Raw genomic sequence first — 14,534 nt, forward strand, 5'->3', positions numbered from 1 at the left:
ACATTTGCTGTGTTTTTTTTTTATCCTTCTGTCTCCCTTTCCTTACAGACAAAGCTTCATATACACAGGCATGAGTTAAATTTGTTTCTCTTTACTTGTCACAGGATTTGTCTTTCAAACAGAAATGCAAGTGTGAAGAATAAACATCTATCTGGATGACTAGATGTGCACCTTCCAGATCTGAAACTACTGGACAGGATCCAGCTGCAGGATGGTTACTTGGCTTTGCATATCCTGTGGATTGAGAGCAGAACAAGAACTAGTGTAACAAGATAAGAACCTCCCTCCCCATGACCTTTGGATTTATTGCAGTTATAGATTGGCATCGTGTTTTTGGAATTTAAATTGGTGAGAATCTGGTGATGTCATCGTGTACAATGTTTCTTTATACAAGATGGAGTTGGCCTGTATCCTTTTTGCGAAGCATAGCTACCATTTTCTTAAATGTAGACTGCAGCGCTGCTCTCTGGATATTCAGCTTTGCTGTCAGGGTCATAGTGCTGGAGGGTCAGATTAATTACCCAACTGTGAATACGCATTATGGAAAACTGCGGGGGATCCGAATTCCCTTGCCAAGTGACATACTCGGGCCAGTGGATCAGTACCTGGGAGTTCCATATGCTAGTGCTCCCACTGGGGAGAAACGGTTCCAACCGCCAGAACCTCCACCCTCTTGGTCTGGGATACGCAACGTTACTCACTTCGCTCCCGTCTGTCCACAAAACATTCATGGTATGGTACCGGAAATCATGTTACCGATTTGGTTCACAGCCAATTTGGATATAGTTGCAACTTACATCCAGGATCAAAATGAAGACTGCTTATATCTAAACATCTATGTCCCCACAGAGGATGGTGAGTCAGTGGGGGACAAACCAATGCTTCTTTTATCTGATTCTTTGTTGCTGTTTTGTCTGTATGTTGCTCTTTAAGCATGAAGTGGTTCTCTATATTCTATCCCCACTGTCCCCCTCCTGCATGCAGATGTCATGTGGCTCATGTTGTGGCTTCTCCTTGCCTTGACTTTTCCATCTCTTACTGTCTATGGCACTGTTATGGTTCCTCTTTTGTTTCTTTGGCACAGTTTGACAACCAAAAGCTTATCATCACTGCAGAAAATCTGAGGCCAGGTGCATTGACCACAGGGTTAATTCTCAGTGTTTGGGGTTCACACTGTGAGGGGACAAGTGGATTGGAAGGTTTGCAAAGGGTGATTGCAGAAATATTCTCCCAGGACATATTTGGGTTGTGCCTGAATGTTTGATGCAAGAGCACTCTCAAATCCAGAGGGTTAGACTGCTATTTGGCATTTACTGAGGTTTTAATTCACTCCTTTGGGCTTATAATGGGAAGAGGGCAGACTGTCCATTCACTGAGATGCTGAACCAATTTCCCAAAAATCAGTACAAATTATCCATCCATCAATGCAGATTACCCATGAGTCAGTATCAGCTATGCATGAATCAGTGTGTATACCCCATAACCAGTGTAAATTATCCATGAGCCAATGTCAATTGGTCATACTGTTATATAATCCAGTAATATTTGGTTTGATCTTGTTTATATTATTAAAAGTATTAAAACTCATTGAGGCCTCATGTGCTAGAGCTATTGTTACAGGCCTCACTGTGGCCTGGGGCTAATCTCTCAAACATGGCTGTGAGCATCGCTATGTATGGATATCGGCTAGCCACTCACACAGAGGCTGCCTGATGGAGTAGGATTGGTCTATCGTGTTAATAATAGTTTGCACTCAATGTGAGTGACATCAGCACTGGAAAAATTCTTAGAAAAAGTGCACTAAGTCTTAAGTGCATTTTAGAGCTGTTATACCCTTCCAGGTCCACCTTAACTCCAGACTCCGGACACTTCCAGTGCACCTGTGTAACATTTTGTTTTCTCATACAATTCAACCTTATGGTCTCTTGAGTTAGAGATCAAATTGATGCCTAAATCTATGTTGTGGACATTTTTTGAGTGGGCGTCAAAATGTCACAAGCAGAATTCATTTTAGATCCAAGACTATTACAAGCAGGAACTGGGCTAGATTCAAACTCAAGTGCGTGAGATTACCATTACCATTGAAACCATTATTTACTTAATAGACATAAGCCGGGAACTTTGTCTCATGCTGAAAACCTATGCAAAGTGGGCAGTGTTCTTACATTCTAACTCCTTCCATGCAGCAGTCTTGCTGGGTGAGGGGGAGTAAACTTGATCTGTCCGTAAGAGAGCTGGATTTAAGCTGAGTCGGGACTGACGAGATCGGGATTTAGTTAAAAGGAGGGGTAAGGAGAGGTGGATTTAGATAGTGTTACGACCAGGTGAGAAAGGAGTCCAGGGTTCCCTCTCAGCCTTCACCTGGTCTTACCGTAACAGTTTAATTTTAAACACACTTTTTTTAGCTCCCCTTTAGTTCACTAACTTCCAATTATAAAGCAAAAAAACTAGGCAAACAGGTTTTCTTCGGTTTAAAGAAAAAAGGTTGAACTTTTAAATTGAAACTCTAATTCGGTTAACGCCTATGGATACGCGATGCGCCCACGCTAGCGTGCATACGCGATACACACATACAGATAGAGACAGAAAAGAGCAGAAGAAATAAAGTGGAAAAGTTTGAGGCAATATCTGAAGATAGTTTTGGTTACTGTTCTTCGAGCTCGCTGTAAAGTACTTGATTGTAGGTAGGTCTTGCTTTTCATTGGGGCCCAGTATTATTCTAAAACCTTGTTTGATGCTGGAGACTTTTCTCTCTTGAAGTTCATGTGTCCTCAGTGGGTCCAGAGGCTTGTGAGAAAGAGATGGGAGCAGACAGATGTCATCTCACTCCAGGAGCAAACAGTCTTTGAGTTCAAAAACTCTGTGGCTAGTTCAAAAAACCCTGGACCAGCCAGTAGTCATGTGACCAGCTGGTTTAACCAGTACTGGCTTTTGTGGATTGTATCACCTTAGCAGTCTCTGGAATGCTCTTCCTTACATCTTCAATGTCTGGTGATCAAAATCCATTGTGGGTTGAATGGTCCTTTTGTCTCCACAAGCACTGTCTGTTAGAATGTTAGCGAAGTGTCTGGCAGCCCTTGTAACAGGCCTTCTCTTCTTCCCAGCAAGTTTAAAATCAGTGTTCATATGACTAAGTGACTATGTCTCATTCTTGGCAGGTGGGGGCCTGAATGCAATAATATCAGGAGCAAGGAGAATTAAATGTAAATAACTAGGTGTAAAAAGAACTGTATTTAGTTTCAGTGAGGAGTAATAGATTTGAATTAGAATGAATGAGGGGTTAGGGAGAGCTATATATACAGTGTGAGGCATAAGGAAAATGGGATTTAGAGTGGAGAGTCAGGGAGCTGAAGTTAAGTTTAATAATGAAGAGAGTTTCATTTGGAGTAAATTATGAACCCAGGATGAAGAAATTGAGCTAAAGGAGAATATGGTGCCAAGACCTGACAAAATACATCAAAGCATATGAAAGGGAATAGTAGAAGTCTTAAAAATTATTTTTCAGAGTTTTATTGTGATGTGTGCCAGATAACTGCAGAGAGGCCAATGTAATACCCATTTTCAGAAAAGAGACTGCCAGTTCAGGTAATTACAATTTAACATCTGTTGTATGGAAAATTTTTAGAATCTTTAAATATTTTAATTATTAAATATCAAAATGGGAGAACATTATTAGAGGCAACCAACATGCATTTCAGAAAGGGAGATTACGCTTCACAAAAGTGATGGCATTCTTTTGAGGAAGTGGCATTTATGTGAATGTGGGAAATGTACATGAACTTCCTGAAAGGTTTTGACAACATACAACAACTTGTATTTATATAGCACCTTTAACATAGTAAAACATTTCAAAGTGCTTCACAGAGGCATTGTAAGAGATATTGGAGAAGATCACCAAAAGCTTGGCCAAAGAGCTATGTTTTAAGGAGTGTAGTAAAGGAGGAAAGTGAAGTAGAGAGGCAGAGGGGTTGAGGGAGGGAATTCCAGAGCTTGGAGCCTAGCCAGCTGAAGACGTGGCCACCAATGGTGGAGCAGTTAAAATTGGGGATGGTCAAGGGGCCAGAATTAGAGGAGCGCAGTTATCTCAGAGGGTTGTAGGACTGGTGCAGATTAGAGATAGGGAGGGGCAAGGCCATGATTTGAAAACAAGGATGAGAATTTTAAAGTCGAGACATTGCTTAACTGGGAGTCAGTGTAGGTCAGTGAGCACAGCGGTGATGGATGAATGGGAATTGGTGAGTTAGGACAGGGGCAACAGAGTTTTGGATGACAAGTTTACAGAGATTGAATGTGGGAGTCTGGCCAGGAGTTTGTTAGAATTGAGGCAAGGGAGGAGGCGGGTGATGTTATGGAGGTGGAAATGACCTTGGTGACCACGCACATTAATTGAAAGCTCATCTAGGGGTCAGATATGACACCAAGGTTGCAAACTGTTTGATTCAGCCTTAGACAGTTGCCAGGGAGAAGGATGGAGTCAGAGGTGAGGGAACAGAGTTTGTAGTGGAAGCTGAAGACAATAGCTTCAGTCTTCTCAGTATTTAATTAGAAGTTTCTGCTTATTTAGTACTGGATCGGATAAGCAGTGTGACAATTTAGAGACAGTGCAGGGGGCGAGAGAAGTAGTGGTGAGGTAAAGATGTGTGTCATCAGCGTACTTGTGAAAACTGGCATTTTTTAAGATGCTACCGCCGAGGAGGCGTCATGCAGATGAGAAATAGGAGGGGGTCATGGATAGATTCTTGGGGTCATCAAAGGTAGCGGTGCAAGAATGGTAAGAGAATCCATTGATGGCAATTCTCGCTGGCTACATTTAGATAGACAAGACTGGAACCAGGTGAGTGCAGTCCTACCCAGCTGGACGACAGTTGAGAGGCTTTGGAGGAAGATGGTGTGATCAACTGTGTCAAAGGGTGCAGACAGGTCAAGAGATAAAGGCTAAATATCCCTCCTCAAACTTCTTGACCTATCTACAGCCTTTGACACAGTTACATAGGATATCATTTGTGACTTTGAGAGCAATTCTGGTACTCTGGTATGGGTGGAAATCTGATTGGAGGGATTGAAACATGGAGTTCCAGGAAAGATGGGCACCAATTTGGGAGGCAAAAACACGTTCAAGGACTTTGGAGAGGAAAGGGAAGTTGGAGATGGGGCAGTCATTTGCAAGGACAGTGGTGGGGGGGGGGGGGGGGGGGTGGTCAAGGGTTTTTTTGAGGAGAGAGGTGATGAAGGCAGATTTGAAAGCGAGGGGGCAGCACCTGAAGAGAGAACCGTTAACTATGTTAGCTAACATGGGAGCTAGGAAGGGAAGTTGGGTAGTCAGTAGTTTAGTGGGAATAGGGCTGAGGGAGCAGGAGGTGGGTCTCATGGACAAGATAAGCTTGAAGAAGTCATGAGGGGAGATAGGAGAGAAAGATGCAAGTTCAGGGAAAGGACCATATAGGAGGCTATTGGGGAAGGTTAACAATAACTTGACTTATATAAGTGACTTTAATGTAGAAAAACCTCCCAAAACATTTTTTGGGTATGAAATTAGGGGAAAGGTAGAGAATTTGATTAAAAATGCTTAGAAGGCAAGAAAAAGACAGTATAAATTCAGGGCTGTTTCTTCGAGTGGTTGGAAGTGCGTAGCAGATTCCCACAGGATTTTGTTCTGGAACCGTTTCTCTTCACTGTACATCAATGATTTTGTTGTAACGCTAGGGGGAATAGTGTCCAAATTTGCCAATGAAACTAAAGTAGCAGGCATGGTAATACTGACTTTCATGGCGAAAGATATATAATATAAAAGTTGGGATGTAATGATGAACCTATATAAAAAAAATCTTGGTGTACTGTGTGCAGATTTGGGCTCCATGTTATAGAGAAGTTGTTGAGGCAATAGAGAGGATATAGTGCAGATTCACTAGAATACTCCCTGGTATGGAGAAATACAAGTTATGAAAATAGACTAGAAAAATTGGGACTGTTTTTTGTTAGATTGAAGGAAATTATGGAGTGATTTTTATAGAGCTGTTTAAATTATGAAGGGATGGGATAGAGTAGATGGAAACAGACTATTTCCAGTGGTTGTGGGGTTAAAATGAGAATAAACATCAGCCTGGACTGGTTGGACTGAACAACTTGTTTCCATGTTGTAATTTCTATGTAACTCTTACATAATTGGGACTGGTTTAGGGGCACTACAATTGTCTTCAGTTTTCTTTATGATGGAAGGAAAGATATCTGCCAGGTTCCAGTTTTTGATCCCTGTACAGTAACCCCTGCTGATAGGATTGGCAGCTATTCAGATATGGAGGAGAGAGCTGCTGTGATGTATCCCTTGCAAAAATAGCTGCACGGGCTCGCACATTAAAAACGTCCCCATGGGCAAGGTTTTGGATGATGGCCAGCAACTGTGGAACTGTACCTTAGCAAGTAGTCAGTGACTTTAGGAGCGGAGAAAAATAATCTTTGATCTGTAGCATGCATCTTGGGCTGATTCTGAGTAGCTCATGGTGCAGAAAAGGATGAGTTAATTGTCCAGAATCCACATTTTTATTTACAAGGAATAACAACATTTATATAGAGATTCTAATAAAACGTCCCAAGGAGCTTCACAGAGACATTGTAAAACAAAATATGACACTGAGCCACAGGAGATATTAGGGAAGATGTCCAATTAGTAAGAAAGTGTACTGAATTAGAGAATGCAGAAACTGTTATAATGCATGAAAAGATATGGGTGAAATCTGTAGGAAAGAGTGATGCAAGTGTATTTTATTTGACACAGAATATTAACACCATGAAATATTTTAGATTGTAGGGCAGTATCTTCTGGTTATGATCTGAGTAATGTGCTTCACTTGAGGTAATTAGCAGATAACACTGTTCAGGTGATGGTAATAATTGCTGGGATTCCACACAGATCAACTCTGTACACTACCAGTGACAGACAAACCGGTGAAACCTAGCATTTACAAATATTGCTAAGTATAACCACCCTGGAGGAAGAAGTGCTTTGGTCTTTTCATGTTGCAATATCATGAAGGCAGTGGTGAAGATTTCCTTTATTATTACTAGTAAAATCGTGAATGCATTCTTTTAGATCAGAGCAAATCTTCACAAATTCATCCATTAAGGAACAGCAACCACAGTAGTTCTTCCCCAAAAAGGAACCAGATAAGAAAAACCTGTGAACAATCAATCTGAAACAAAAACAAGAAATGCTGGAAATACACAGCAGGGCCATCAGCATTTGAAGAGCAGGTTCTTCAGATAAGACCCTGCATCAGAATTCCTGAGGGATCATTCAGAGTTTATTCTTTCATCAGGGGAACATTTGAAAAATGGCTTTTTATGTGGGGCAGTTTCTACTTGAAATATAAAAGATTATCAACTGATCTGCCTTACTGAGAGGTGGGGGTGGGGTGCATGATGCCCAATTTGAGTTCTCTCCACACTCTCAAATCAGAGTGGTACTGCATTGGCTGCTCCAACAGCATCGACCAGCTGTGCCCTGGGAAGACTGAATATTTCTGCAAATAGGTCGCCTGTGTGTGTGTGTATGTGTGTGTGTGTATGTATGCCTGTATGAGAGTGGGGAGGGGGAGTGAGACTGTTGTGATTGCATGCTCCTACTGTGTCTGATGGAGCCTCATGTTATTTTGCAGTATTTTATTCATTTTACAGTAAAAAGAATATCGAAGGAATGCACGAGAAAACCCAACAAGAAAATATGTAGAAAAGGAGGTAGGTAGAAACCTGGTATCACATGGGGAGGAGCGAGCATGTATTCTCAACGCAAGCAGCAAGCTTCGTCATCAAACTGCAATTAACCAAATGGAAACTGCAAGAAACAGCCTAAGAGTGTGTGTGTCATTTGATTAGAGTTTTTTGTATTTTACACAGATGTCATGCATTTGATGTCATGCATTTTGTTTGTTGCACCAGTCCAGCTGATAGGATCAATTGTATACCAGAGAGTAGCTTACTGGACACAAGAGAGGAACATACTGGGAAACCGTCAATATCTCCAGAGAGAGAGAGAGAAACACTGAAAGTACTTTTACATTGGTCGTATGTTTTCTTTTTGGATGGAGGTATTGAGAGAAATATTCAATCTCTGTCATGGTGCAAGTACACACTGCCAAACACTCAGGGTGAAATTGGACCTTGTTTCACCTGTTTCTCAGGTGCGAAATGAGGGGAAGAGAGATCCACTTTCAAGGAGCTATGTCATGTGCCTCAAGGTGTCTGAAACACATTGGGTGAGATTTTAACTCACTCAAAGCCTATCCACTTAGAGTTAAAACCAGGCCCATTGGCTTAGACAATATGCTAATTAGGACCTAAAATCTATTTAAGGACCCCGGGTTGAACTTTGTCAAAAATAGACCGAGTTTGCACTGTGCAAGTTCTCACTAGTTTCTCAGGCACGACAATTGTCTAACCTGTGGTCCCTAAAGTTACCTATGGAAGCTGCTGAAGACAAGGTAAGTAAACCTTTTTCCCCATTTACTTGAATACGGAATAGTAGGAGTGCTCCACTAGTGCGGGCCACTACTGGTTTGTGCTTGCCCCCCACCCACCATTTGCTCTACCCCCACTCTCCACCTAAACCCCCCCCCCCCCCCCCCCCACCTCACCCTTCCAACACCCTGCCACCCCCAGGACCTACCTCAGGGCCACTGCCAGCATCAGATCTGTGCGGTCTTGCTTCGTACTCAACTGGCAAGCTGTAGTTGAAAATCTGTCATATCAATACTACTAACCAGTTTCCTGGCCCGAGGACTAATTTTCAGCAGTCCTTGGTTCACTCTTTTGGGCACTTGTTGCAGTTGTGCTGCAGGTGATAACCAGTTTCTCCCATCAATATCTACACCAGAAGGAGAGACTGCTGAGTACTGCACCTGGGAGGAGAGATTGAGAAAAAAATCTGGGAAACCCTCTTACCTGCCCCAGGTACAGATTCAGTAGTTGTTCTTCCTCGGGAACCATTTCCTTGCATTGGAAAACTGCCGTCATCACCCGTTGCTCAGAAAATGTCATCCTGACCTCTCCTCCAACAACTCCGCCATATCAAGCCTTTCTTTCCATCTTACTCTGTGCTCAATGCGCTCCTTCATTCCCTGTTCAAATCCCTTTCATCTGGTTTATGCCTCAAGACTGCAGTGGTCACAGTGTTTCCAATGTCATCTTTGTTTGCAACCATGATGTGTTCGTTCTTCCTGTCCTCCTTGATCTCTCTGCTGCATTCTAGACAGTTTACCACTTCATCCCCTTCACTTGTCGCAGTGTAGGGAATTCATCTCTGTAAAGGCTTCGCTTCACACCCTCATATGGTTATCCTGGCAGTGTCACAAAATTCCATCCTGGGTTCACTCCTATTCTTTGTCAATGTGCTACAATTTGGTAACCTTATTTGTAGGTGTGTAGCCAGGCTACATATGTATTTTGATGACAACCATTTCAACCTCTTCTCCGCCACCCTTGACTACATGACCACTACTGTTGTATGACAACTTGTTCAACATCATTGTGGATGACCCAGAATTTTCTCCAACTTAACATCAATAAGACTGGACCCATTCTGTTCAGTGTCCAACATAACTTTGCACTGTTGCCCTAACTCCAGCTGCTCCCTCAGCTATTCACTCAAGCTGATCCTGACTGCGCTTAACCTCCTGTAATCTGTCCTACATTAACTCCAACTTGGCCAAAGCTCTGCCACCAATATCCAGTTCCATGCTAAGTACTGCTTGTCTATCATTCCTATCTTCACCAACCAGCATTGTTTCCCAGTTTCTTAATTGAATATCTTCCTCATTTTCTAGATCCCGTCATAGCTTTCCTCTGTCCTACTTCTGCAACCAGCTCCCACCATGCACCCTGTGCTCTTCGGTCTCTGGTCTCTTACACACTGCGCCGCCCCCCCCCCCCCCTTTCACTTTTAATCATTGGTGGCAGACCCTACAAGCATTTGTGTCTTACTGTCTGGAACTTTCTTCCTAAACCCTTTCCTTGGCTACTCCTCTCCCAATTTAAAAGTCACTTCAGAACCTAAAAATTCAACTCTGCCTTTGGTCACCTACCTTAATTCTTCTCTTATTACTCCTCAGTGCACATTCTGACTCAATGAATTACTTTGGGACATTTACTATTTTAAAGGTGTTACAGAAATGCAAATTCTTCTTGTAACACACATACTGGGAAATATTGTAAATACACCAGAACAGAGACAGAGAGACTAACACACACTGGGAAATGCTCAGTACTTGCACCAGGAAAGAGATTAGCACATATCCAGAGGGAGATGGATCTCACATCTTTGATTACAAGTAGTTGTGCAATTAAAATCACAGAATGTAGCCGAAAGAAGTGTATCCTGCCATATATGGTATTAATGGATATCTAAACTTGAGAAATGTTTTTTAAAAAAATTGTACAGAACTTTTGTGAGTGGGTTGACATTTCAAAAAATGAATTACTCCTGAATGTTTTGAAAATCTGGTGCATTGTTTCAAACCAATTTTTAGATGATTTTATGCTAAATGAAAATCACTTTGAAGGATGTGAAGTTTTCTATAAACATCAGTAGCAACTAATCTGATGCTACTGTTGTTGGAGGTTTTCAGTTTATCCAACAGATTTGTTGTGTCTGTGGGAGTTGCAATCTGCTGTTGCTGAGTACTGAGCTGTTGAAGGAATGAGGGTGGGGCATCTTGTCGGTATTCCACTGTAGATGCTGGGTTGCCAACTTGTGTGAGCAATTTGCTTGCATAATAAGACTTTCACCTTGGCTATGCTGCTAAGGTGAAGTGATGAACAGCAGGAGGCTTGCTGCAGGAAAAGGGAATGTGTAACCTCCAGGATTACTCGAAAGAGCAACCTCTGCTGGCTGAGACAAGATTGGGTGGGCAGGTACCGTGGATAAGGTACCTTTGGATGAGGATTGATTTTTGTGTGCGTGTGTGTGTGGAGAACATAAAAGAGGAGGACACAGCAGGGCTGTGTGATAGTTCTGGGACTACTAAAGATTGGTATTCTTCCCCATAGTCTGCACTGCCTTGACAGGAATGCATATTTAATGAGGTGGTAGTATTATGTTTTTAGGAACTCACCAGACTTTTCCCTCATGCGCAGTACTGAAAACTCCAGTGATTAAGGGCTTTGTTCCCTGCGAAATGGAGTATAATATATACATACAACCTCTGGCAATGTAGCATTGCAAATGAGTCAAAAACAAACTCTTGTTACTGTAATTACCTCACCAAGTTGACTTGTATTCTCTCAGACTTTGGATGGAGGAAGGATAAAACTGTTGGACTGTGATTAAGGCTATAAACTAAAAATTGGGCTTTTTAAAAGTAGACAGAAAATCCATGCCACAGATTTCATTTGATTATAGATTTTTAACTGTATAAGCTCAGATACAGAAATAATAATAGATACAACATTTCTATAACTCTCTTTTTAAGACTGAGATATGGAATCTGAAGCTACTGGGCAGTGTTCCAAAGCTATAGTCTTGCTGCTGTCATACTGCTCATAGATTTACTGAAATCACTTTGATTTCATATAATTATCAGAATCACCTGGCAGCTTGAGAGTAACTGGAGCTGGGATAGTCTGAGTTTCATGCTCGTTTATATCTTAAGGATGAATCTGATAAGAGAATGCTGTGTTCTAAAGTCACTTTCTTGCTGTAATCTGCACAGTTCTCTCACTGCCAACTGTACTTGGAAATATAAACTGCTTGACTAACTTTGTTTGGATGGTAATGAATCCCATAAGTCTTATTAACTGCCATTGGATTCCCTAATTTCAACACTGCCTGAGGTCTGACAGAACAGTACCAGGTGCAGTTGTAAACAACAAGAGTAGCATTAAGAATACAGGAATTACGCTGGTCCCTCAAAAGCAACACACAGGAATGTAAAAGAGCGTTGCATGTTGCAGATGCAAATTCCTGTTCAATCTGACCTTGGCCTCAGCTTTTGAGTGTAGGGCTTTTTAATGATAACCCTTCTGTCCCATTGCACTGACTCAATTATTGGTGACTGGCTGAACAGAAGCATTAATAATGGAGTGTTTAATATTAAAAATTACCAGTAGTTGGTTTTTCAGACTGTAATATTGTGATTTGTCACAGACCCTAGTGATAAAATATAATTTTGGAGACTTTGATAAAATACAGGCTAATAACTTCTACCAGTTATTGAGTGTAATTGCTAACAGAGAAATGCAGTAAAAGAAGTATGAATACATGGAAAAAGCAGTAATGAGAGTTTTTTCCCCCCAAATAAAATACTTTTTAGCCAAAAAAAATTGTTTCTTAAAAACAAAATTCAATTTTCCACTTGTGGGTGGGATTGTAAACACCCACGGAATAAGAACACAAGAAATAGGAGCAGGAGTAGACCATACAGCCCGTCGAGCCTGCTCCGCCATCTAATGTGATCATGACTGATCTTGGGCTTCAATTCCACTTTCCTGCCTACTCCCCATATCCCTTGATTCCCTGAGACCAAAAATCTGTCTGTCTTGGCTTTAAATAGATTCAGTGATAGTGCATCCACAACCCTCTGGAGTACAGAATTCCAAAGATACACAACCTTTGCGTGAAAAAATTTCTCCTCATTTCAGTCCTAAATGGTCAGCCCCTTCTCCTGAAACTGTACCCCCATGTTCTAGATTCCCTAGCCAGGGGAAACAATGCTTCAGTATCTACCCTGTCAAGCCACTTTATAATCTTGAATATTTCAATGAGATCACCTCTCATTCTTCTAAACCCCAGAGAAAATAGACTCAATTTACTCAGCTTCTCATCATAGGACAGCCCTCTCATCCCAGGGACCAGTTTAGTGAACCTTCACTGCACTATCTCTAATGCAAGTAAAACCTTCCTTAAATATGGAGACCAAAATTGCATACAGTATTCCTTGCAATAAAGGCCAAGTTATGCTCACATGTACAGCTGGAATTGTTGTAATGAAGGAATGGCAAGATGTGGAAGAATCAGCAAGACAATGACAGAACATGTCAATGAGCCTCGCCAAGCAAGTCTAAGCCCTTGTCGACTTTTTGTTTTTATTCATTCGTGGGATCTGGACATAGCTGGCTGGGCCAGCATTTATTGCCCATCCCCAAGTCCTTGAGCAGGTGAGGATGCACCTCCTTCTTGAACCACTGCAGTCCATGTGGTGTACTTACACCCATAGTGCTGTTGGGGATGGAATTCCAGGATTTCAACCCAGCAAAAGTGCACAAACAGCAATTATATTTCCAAGTTAAGAGATGGTGTGTGACTTGGCTGTTGGGGAACTTGCAAGTGGTGGTGTTCCCTTGCCATGACTATCTTGTATTGTTGTGGAGGGAGGAGAGGATAGCCTAGAAATGTACACTGCATGGAAAATTCACTACTTACAGAGCAAACTATCTCAGGAAGTCGATCTAATACAGATTTAGAAATCTAGGCTTTATCAAGGTGCATCTGAAACTGAGTCAGTAGGGAGACTATGACTGGTGTGTCGTCTGATGTAAGGAAACTCAAACATGTGCATTACACAGCCACTGACAGTGATGGACACTACTCTGGTCTACTTTTATCAAAATGAATGTTTTGAGGTACCTAGACATAACAGACATAAACTGCTATTCCATTCATCCCTTGATTTAATGGATTTTTGAAGCCCAGTTTAGCCATGCAAGCACTAACGTGTTTGGATGAGGAGGAGTTTCAAGTTATTGCAGAGCAAGCAGAGGACAGAATACAACAATCACAAACAGCTGAGTAGCTAGTTCAGGCAGAAAGACAGCAGTTTAAGGAGATTATTGTTAGATTCTTCCGCTGAATGCTGCAGTTGGATGCTCTTTGGGGTGCACACACAATGGTAGAACTGTTTTTTGCTTTACTTATTTAGTATTTGCAGCGAACTGACGAAAGCCAGCAAGATGTGAAAAGTGGATTGAATTTGAAGTATCTAATGTGCTAGTTCCATCTGGAAGGAGGAGTACAATGGTGGAAAGTATATTTAAAAAGCTATAGGAAATGCAGCAGACCTGTTATCTTTAGTGATGTATGTGCATTATGTGCTAAAGCTGTCCTGTGATAGTCATTCTAAGTTCTACCCTTTGAGGCAGGATTGAATGCCACCTATGCAGGGATTTGAGATAGTGCAGGATTACAGATTATGTGATTGCCAATGTGGGCATAAAATGTCTACTGATTTGTGAAAATAAAGAATTCTGGACATCCAAATTCTCTGAATTTCCCCCCACTACACTTTTCCAAACATTTCTGCTATATCTCCCCAAGAGAAACTGATCATAACTGCTTCTCAAAACTTTCATAACCCCAGTGGAAGCATTCATGAAATGCTGCTACAGCATCCATGGTTTGCATAATTGAAGCTATCATTGTAGATGTTAAAGCTGCTGGTACTTGGTCAATGCCAGACTGCAGTGCACACGATCACTGATCCATTCATACCATAGAATCATACCATTGTGCAGCACTGAAGGGGGCCATTTGGCCCATCAAGTCTGCATCA

At 41.7% G+C, this 14,534-nt stretch overlaps 1 protein-coding gene across 1 annotated transcript in view; it reads left to right on the forward strand.

Moving 5' to 3' along the window:
• The first annotated feature begins 466 nt into the window (after positions 1–466).
• nlgn3a (neuroligin 3a) overlaps positions 467–14,534 on the forward strand; it is a 195,209-nt gene continuing 181,141 nt past the window's right edge. Inside the window, exon 1 of the mRNA XM_068047486.1 lies at positions 467–855. Within this exon, the coding sequence (XP_067903587.1) occupies positions 735–855 (121 nt within the window). The 5' untranslated portion in view covers positions 467–734. The remainder of the gene's footprint in view (positions 856–14,534) is intronic.

This window comes from Heterodontus francisci, chromosome 15 (genome assembly GCF_036365525.1).
Source record: "Heterodontus francisci isolate sHetFra1 chromosome 15, sHetFra1.hap1, whole genome shotgun sequence".
NCBI classification, from domain to species: Eukaryota; Metazoa; Chordata; class Chondrichthyes; order Heterodontiformes; family Heterodontidae; genus Heterodontus; species Heterodontus francisci.